General features: G+C 35.8%; 1 protein-coding gene across 2 annotated transcripts; it reads left to right on the forward strand.

The window, feature by feature from the left end:
* Positions 1-582: 582 nt before the first annotated feature.
* LOC132295664 (RAN GTPase-activating protein 2) lies at positions 583-5,109 on the forward strand. Of its 2 annotated transcripts, none has more exons than XM_059793972.1 (3): positions 583-754; positions 3,048-4,718; positions 4,827-5,109. In XM_059793972.1, the coding sequence occupies exon 2, from the start codon at positions 3,073-3,075 to the stop codon at positions 4,699-4,701; it is 1,629 nt and encodes a 542-aa protein (XP_059649955.1). In that variant the 5' UTR covers positions 583-754; positions 3,048-3,072; the 3' UTR covers positions 4,702-4,718; positions 4,827-5,109. The 2 variants fall into 2 exon arrangements, with proteins under 2 accessions (XP_059649955.1, XP_059649951.1); XM_059793968.1 differs by having other exon boundaries at positions 3,062-4,718.
* Positions 5,110-9,061: the final 3,952 nt, after the last annotated feature.

The following is a 9,061-nucleotide window of genomic DNA, read 5'->3' on the forward strand; positions in this document are numbered from 1 at the left end:
TAACAAATTGAATAGGAATTATTGGTGTTTCGATTTGATTAAAATTATATATATATATATATATATATATATATTTATTACATTATTATATAATACCATATATGAATGTTATATATTTTTATATATTATTAAATTTATATATATTAATTATATACTGTTATATTCATTTGATTGCATAGTTATATTATCCACTATCTTATATATTAATAATTATATACTCTATCTAAACTTATAACGAGATACGTCACTGCACTAGATTTTAATCTGATTTCAAATTTGATCCGTTCTGAATTCAAGCGAATTAAATATATGAATTGGAACATTTAATCCAATAACTCATTAACAATTCGAATCCGATAATCCATTAGTTAAATAAATCTGAATTCGGAATAAATTGTATACTAGTTCGGAATAAATTACAACACAATAAAACATTAATTTTGCTTTGTATGAAATTAAAGACACTATCAACGGTGTTATCAACTGAGAACTATCCCAACTATGAACACCTTTTTCTCACTTGCCAAACAGCCTGTTTCAAAACTGAAAACTGAAGAGTGAAGACAAAAGTATAAAACCCACGTACAACCTCATTTTCTTTTTTGATTTGGGTGGACACAAGTATAAAACCTACCGTACCATCTCATTTTAGGGTTCCTATTTTTTGGTTTCCCTCTCCTCTTCTCTTCTCTTCTCTTCTCTTCTCTTTGCCTTTGATTATACACCGAAAAAGAACAGCCAATCAGAAAAGAAGGTTAGATTTTACTTTTCTTCGCATTGCATTTTTAGGGTTTTAGGGTTTCAGTGTCTGCTCCATTATAAGGTCTTTATTTTTCTGTTCTGCATATGTACACACATACATATATTAGGGTTCTGTTAATGTCCTGTATATTCATTTGAAATGGTTCTATTTTTGTCTCAGATCTTTTACATATTATATCAAAATGTCTCTTTCATGATTGTTGATTGTTCTCTGTTCACATGACTTTTTTGATCTTAGATCTTGTTTTTTTTTTTTTTTTTTTCGAAGTGTACTTGTGTATCTGTACATGTTTGTTAAGATGATTTATCCTCAATATTTCTTTTGTTTCATTTTAAATTGGTGATGGTCTTGGTCTAAGAAGATTTTATTATAATCTAGACATAGAATGTGTGATTTTTTTCTGGTTACATTCGGGAAAATGAGATTGACACTATGGCTTGCCTTTTTTCTTTTATCCTTTTGGGTCAGGACAGGATTACCTAGCTCAAAATACTAAATACTACAAATGGGTAGCCATTATCCCATTCTATGTTTCTCTGTTTTATCTCCATCATTTTTTAATTTTTAATAAAAAGGGAATGGATGGTGTAACATATAGACGTAGAGTTTGGCCGCTCTATAAATTAGTCAAAATATTCTCTTTTGTGGAATGTGGACATAGATCTCATGTGAAAGATGGTTTGGCATAGGAAGAAAATGGTAATGGGAAAATGGGATGGAATGGGATGGAATGGAATGGAGAGGAATAACTTTTACTTCCCCATTTTTTTATTCTTTTCTATTTGGGGGCATGGGGGATATATTTAGGATGGAACTGTGACCTTTGACAGTTTTTCTTGAAATTATTTTCAAAGTATGTTTGGTAGCATGATCAGCAATTTCTGATATTTATGAAATGTGTGATACTTGAAAGGCAAAAGATTTTAATATATGGTGTACAATCAATATGGTACTGATAAAAGTTCATAGAAAGATATGGTGCTTTAGTCTAAATGGGACATCGTGCTGAGCTGAATGGTTAAAAAATGATTTGAGTTGATCATCCTGAGTGGTTGGGGTTTTACTTTTGTTGAGTTTGCTCCATAAGCAGATATTTATTTACTTTTGTATAAGTATAAGCACTTTTAGATATCATTGCCAGTTTCTTGATATTCCCTTTCCAGCAGCATTTATGCCTCATTCTTCATTTCGACTTTAGAGACATAATTTGGGATGCTATGGACCTGATTGGGTGTTGTAGAAATATACCTGATTAGCTTCCAAATGATTGCTGTAAGTCATTAAGAAGACATATAATGAATTGTGGCAAAATCTGACTTTTGAGCTTACTTATCCTAATTCTCTCTTACTTTGATACCCTTCTATATCATTTTCTTTTATATAATAATGTTATTCCTTTTTCTTTCTACTTCCTCTTTCTTTTCAATCAGTATTTACAACCAAACATATAATGGTAGAGATCTCATAAGATTCTTTGAAATTTATGCACTTATTGTGAAATTTTCATGAAGTTTCTTCCAGTGCTTTCACATTATGAAGAAGAGATATACATCTGTGGCCACCAATTATTCAAATGATTTGGATTGATTTCCAGTTCTGTTATTGCAATCTCGATCACATATATTGCATGCTGCACACACTGGTAAACCTGTTCATGAGTTAATGTGGAAGTCTCGGAAAAATTTAGTTAAAGCTGTCTTAGTAAGTGTTTCTCATGAAAAGAATTGTGTAGAAAAAAAATGCTTTCCTATAGGAATCTTCTGCATTACACTATTTTATAAGCTACAATGTATATTAATGGGAAGGATGTGTGCAATCTATCAATTGAAATGAACACCTGCACACCTGCACTTGATACTCTTACAAGAGACCATACAACATAGGATCCCTCTTACCTTCATTGGTTTTTTTTTGACAAGTGTCTTACCTTCATTGTTTTATGCTATGACTTCAGAATCATTCACATTATTTTTATAATAACAAATGTATCCAACCATGCATAGTGATTAACATGTGCTGCTCTTGACATGGACGCGAAAAGTTTTTCTCCGAAATTTATAGGAGCCTTATCGTGACTAATTTTAATTGGCTATACAAATATTATTGCCTTGTATTCTTTACATTTCTCTATAGATCCTTGAATGTCTATTTGATGCCTGGTTTGAATACTAGTTAATGATTAGGTTAGGGATAATATAATTATTGTCATTTTTCCCCCGCTCTTCTGTGTGAGAAATATCATAATGAAACTACCTGCAAGAGGACATTATTAACTAAAATGTAGCCTTTATTTTTAAGGTTCGGTTGCAATGGATGCGGCTACACCTAATTCTCAACGTCGGCCATTTTCAATCAAACTGTGGCCCCCAAGCCAAAATACACGATTAATGCTTGTGGAGCGAATGACGAACAATCTTTCTAGTCCATCCATTTTCACCGAGAAGTATGGTAGTTTGAATAAGGAAGAGGCTGCAGAGGATGCGAAAGAAATTGAAGATGCAGCTTTTGCCACTGCAAATCAACACTATGAAAAGGAGCCCGATGGTGATGGGAGTTCTGCGGTGCAACTTTATGCGAAGGAATGCAGTAAACTCATCCTAGAAGTCCTCAAAAGGGGCCCTAGAACCAAGGAAAAAGATATTGTGAAATCTGTGGAAGTTACTGCAGCACCGCATGAAACTGTTTTTGACATTTCTAAAGGTCAACGGGCCTTCATTGAGGCAGAGGAGGCTGAGGAACTTTTAAAGCCATTAAAGGAGCCAGGAAATTCTTACAGTAAGATATGTTTCAGTAATAGAAGTTTTGGCTTAGGTGCAGCCCGTGTTGCAGAGCCCATCTTGGGATCCCTCAAGGATCAGTTGAAGGAAGTTGACTTGTCAGATTTTGTTGCAGGAAGACCAGAGGTGGAAGCTCTGGAAGTCATGAATATATTCTCAGCAGCACTTGAAGGTTGTGTTTTGAAGTCTCTAAATCTTTCAGACAATGCCCTAGGTGAGAAGGGTGTTAGAGCATTTGGGATGCTCCTGAAATCTCAGAGTAACTTGGAGGAACTCTATTTAATGAATGATGGCATTTCGGAGGAAGCTGCACAAGCTGTTTCTGAGTTAATTCCTTCCACAGAAAAGCTTAGAGTTCTGCAGTTTCACAATAATATGACTGGTGATGAAGGGGCTGTTGCTATTTCTGAGGTTGTGAAGTGTTCTCCCTTGTTGGAGGATTTCCGATGCTCCTCTACTAGGGTGGGCTCAGATGGAGGAATTGCCTTGTCTGAAGCACTTGGAACATGTCCCCATTTGAAAAAGATCGATTTACGGGATAACATGTTTGGTGTAGAAGCTGGAGTCATGCTGAGTAATGCTCTTTCCAAACATGCAAATCTTAAAGAGATTTATCTGAGCTACCTGAATTTGGAAGATGAGGGGGCAGTTGCATTAGCCAATATTCTCAAGGAATCTGCCCCTTCGCTTGAAGTCTTGGAGATGGCTGGAAATGACATAACAGCTGAAGCTGCTCCCAGTTTAGCTGCTTGTATAGCATCGAAGCAGTTTCTCACCAAGCTGAACTTTGCTGAGAATGAACTACAGGATAAGGGTGCTATTCAGATCAGCAAGGCATTGGAAGAAGGTCATGCCCAGTTGAAGGAAGTTGATTTGAGCACCAACTCAATAAGAAGGGCTGGGGCTAGGCTACTGGCTCAGACTCTGGTGCATAAGCCTGAATTTAAGTTACTAAACATTAATGGGAATTTCATCTCCAATGAAGGCGTTGATGAGTTAAAAGACATATTTAAGAAAAATTTGGACATGCTTGGGCCATTGGATGAGAATGATCCTGATGGAGGAGAGGATGAAGACAATGAATCCGGGGAAGAAGATGAAGAGATTGAGAATGACTTGGAATCAAAATTGAAGAATCTTGATGTCAACCAAGATGAGTAGAGGTTCTCTAATTTCAGGTACCACTTTTGGGTTCAAATAAAGAAATGATTTGGAATATGTAATTTGTTAAGCTACTATCACATTATATTTGACTGACTGCTTTGTTGGATTTAATTCATGAGCAGGCCAGCTGCAGTAATTCCTATGGAAGCTAACAGAGTCTTCAGCAATTAGGTTATGCTTCATAAGGTCCTTTCTCCTTCCTAGTTCAGTTTATTTGGACACCATGTAATAGCTAGTCTAGGAATATTACTAAAGAACTTTTGACATTTGTTCTTAGTAGTTTGGATTGATGATTTTTGGTCTCTTTTTTAGTGTATTATCCTAGCATTTCCATAGCATCTATGGTTGTTTTAAGGTAAGGAAAATGTTATATCTTTGATCTACCTTGCCAATTTGTTTTTGTTTTGGGTTTTCCCCTGGTGGTTTGGATCCCATTCTTATGTTTTCTAATCATATTTTTCATCTCGAATTTCCTGTGAAACTGATCTTCAAAATATCAAGTTTGCAAACATGTCAATGTGCATTTATTATTTCATGAGTAGACCAGGATATTGTAGTTCTGAGTGTTAGAGAGTCAAGTTTACCCTTGAAAAATCTGGAATATTGAAAGTCTTGTTCTGTTGTGCGGGACAACGTAATGATTAAACACATGTCTACTCTTCAAGATTGACGTCCATGTCTTCAAGTTTTGAAAACATGCTGATAATGCTTACTTGTGCCCAGAGTTTCACACGGCTATGGTAATTGGACAGACTTCTATAGTTGGATGGATCTTTCAAATTGAAATATCCAAACACGTCCCTATCATATCAAACGGTCATGTCTCATCGAGGCTATATATAGGGCACAGGGGTCATCCAACCATTTGGGAAACATCTGAAATATTTTGTATAACTTAGCTCTTTCATTCTCATTCTTAGAAAGCTAGAGAAAGCCTTAGATCTCTAAAACAGATTCAATTCTTATGACCTTTGCTAGAGTTGTGATACACATTTGAGTATCGTTCACATCTAGCCATACACTTCGTGTTGAGCTTTCGTCACTTGCTACATCTTGAAAGAGAGCTTTGATTGTATACATTCATCCTTTGAAGAGGATACATTTTGTACTCAAACTTGTGTATCTTTGAGATCATTGTGAAAGGGTTAGTGAACCCTTGAAGTCTAGGTGAGGTGCTCACTTAGCAATGGGAGACAAGCTGGTGAAGATTTTTAAGGGTTTGCTCTCCATCCGTGAAGGTGAGGTTGATAGTGGATGCTTGAAACTCTCCAGAGAGGTGCGTGCTTGAGTCATGGATTTAGACACGAGGGCCGAACTACGGAAAATCGTTAGTCTATGTGATACGCATTTGAGTATCTTTGACATCTAGCCATACACTTCGAGTTAAGCTTCATCACTTGCTACATCTGCTACGCTAGAAAGAGAACTTTGATTGTATACATTCATCCTTTGAAGAGGATACATTTTGTACTCAAACTTGTATATCTTTGAGATCGTTGTGAAAGGGTTAGTGAGAAGTCTAGGTGAGGTGCTCACTTAGCAATGTGAGACAGGCTGGTGAAGATTCGTAAGGGTTTGCTCTCCATCCGTGAAGGTGAGGTTGATAGTGGATGCTTGAAACGCTCGAGATAGGTGCTCGAGTCGTGGATTTAGACACTGAGGCCCCAAACTACGGAAAATCGTTAGTCCATGTATTTGCATCTCTATCCTTTCTCGCTTTACATTTGATTGTTTTCTTATTATTGCTATGGTTGATTTCACACCAAGTGTTTTGAGAAAAAAGACGAAGAACTACTATAACTAGTCAAAAGACTCAATTCACTTCCCTCTTCAGGCATTGTTTGGGCAACAATAATAATTCTATATATTTTTTAAATTGTAATCATACACTATTAATTTGGCCCTCTCAATTGAGAATTTTTGGTTCCTCCCTCCATAAATGACCCATATCTAATCACACATATACATACTGTAAATATATGTATAGCAGTGTAATCGGCGGATGTCGTTGGACACTCACAACAGCCATGTCTTTACCCTAAAGTTTCCGGTCAAGATCAACTTGGTGATTTTGATTAGGGATGGCAATGGGGGGACATATCCGTTTAGAATAGCTATTCACATTCCTGTTCCAAAATCGTTTATTAAACGGGGCGGGTTTTGTAGAGTATTTTTATAATTGTAATACGAATCTAATGAAAGTAAATAATAAAATAAATTTTTAACTATGATAAAAATATTTTTCTCTTATGTAGATAAAAACAAAGATTCAACTTTTCAATTGAAACTTAATTAAAACTAAAATTATTGTTAGAACGGGAAACTTATAAAATTATTATTAGAAGTTCGCAAATAAGAATAATACAAATGGATATTTAGTGATTGAAATAGAATAAATTAGAATTTGTTTAATATAAATCTAATCTAATTAAATATAAAATAAAGTACAAGAACAAAATTATAATTCATTACTATAAACGGGGCGAGGTGGGGGAGGGTGACCCTTTCCCATCCCACCCCGCCATATAACTATGCGGGTTTTCAATCTTAACCTCCATTCCCGTCTTAAAGCCCCCATAACCATTCTAAATGGATAAGGTGGGGCACGGTGTTTTGGCATCCCTAATTTTGATGATAACAACCTATTTTGAGGTTATTTGGTTTCATTTTTAGGAACAAAATGATTTAATTCAATTTCGAAATGCGAAATTGAAAGTACGACATCTGCTAGCTCCACAACAGATTGCTTCACCTTGTAGAAGTTGGCCAAGTGCTGAGAGTTCAAAATTTTTAGGTTAAACCAACTCCACGTCTAGTGGTCTACTAACAATGGAAGATACGGAAACTCATGATGCTATTTAGAACTGTTTCCAAACAGTCTCTATAGTACTCTGACGGCTTCCAAGCCGTCTATAGCAACTGGATTCTGGATTGAAACTATAAATATAATAAATACATCCAGTTTCAATAACTTGCTTCATTGGTTATTAAAACAAAGTATCCTCATTGGTTATTTTCAGTCATATTCCCACATTGATAAAATACATTATAACCTTCTTCTTAATAATTAATTTTATTGTATTCTCACATTGCCAAGCCCTCACAAGTGAGACATTAAAGTGGTTGGATGAGGCTCTTGTTGTTTGGCCACCGGTGTAGGCTAATGCACCGCTCTCTCGCTTCCATGACAGCAAATAGGTGCGCACCAGTTTCTCTCGGTTAAAGGGACCGAACCCTGATGGGGTAGCCTCTCCGGGTTAGAGAGCAACCCAACCCACCACGGGTTGGCCAATATGCAAACCTCAAAAATTGAGGTTAATGGGGTTAAATGGAAGGGCCCCACAGCCCATGGGCCAGCCGACACCTAGACGTAAGGCCCATTGGTTGCAAGAGAGTTGAATGGACATCCTGCTTTGCGTACCCACCGGATGGCCTCCCCACACACAACCACTTTTTATATATATATATTTTTTCTTTTTTATAGGTGTGTTATAGACCTTCCCAAAAATAGTCCTGGCTTTGTTACATAATTACCTTTTCAATTTGTTCTTTGGTTGGGGACAATAAAAAATATAATTTTCAGATTGATGCCAAAATCTTGAGATTTCATTCATCGAATACGATTTCTTTTCTTTTCTGCGCGCCAAAATAAATACAATTTGAAGATGTACAGTGGCTACATCAATTTCGTTCACTAATTTTGATTTATTTTTTTATTTTTTTCTTTCAACAAACAAAGACACCACCAAAATCAATACAAACAATTTTTGGCAGCCAAATCCAGAATATCAATCGGAAGATGAACAATAGCAACATTAGTCGTAATATGTTTTCGAGATAACTGGATAAGAGCATGAGCTACTCCATTGTCATGCCAACGAACATGACTAAGATGGGAAAAGGAGAAACTCTCAAACAGCTCTTGCACATCAAAAGAAATAGCACATCACATTCAAACCACCAGATAATCATGTAATTAAAAAATTAAATAAAGTTGGCAATTTGATTGCATGCCATCTTCCAATTGGTGATTCAACATGCGGTTTCAGGGTTCACCTTGCAAGTACAATCATACATTTGTCTTCACGTAAGAAAATATATAAATATATCATGCATCTGTTTTTAGGAAAATAGTTATGTAGGGAATATTAATGTTTCGCAAAATAGACCGAGTGTTAAAATTGAAAGTGTTGATGACGTAAAAAATCAAGAAGACGAGGATGATGCTGTTTTGTAATGGTAAAATATTATTTGTACATGCATACTAGAAAGCATACATAACTTAGCTCTATTACATAACCCTAACCCTAACCCTAACCCTAACCCTAATTAACCCACATAATTAACCCAAGAAAGT

The sequence above is a fragment of the Cornus florida genome, unplaced genomic scaffold (assembly GCF_030987335.1).
Source record: "Cornus florida cultivar Cherokee Brave unplaced genomic scaffold, ASM3098733v1 CherokeeBrave_3.0.0_Hap2_Chr01, whole genome shotgun sequence".
Taxonomy (NCBI): domain Eukaryota; kingdom Viridiplantae; phylum Streptophyta; class Magnoliopsida; order Cornales; family Cornaceae; genus Cornus; species Cornus florida.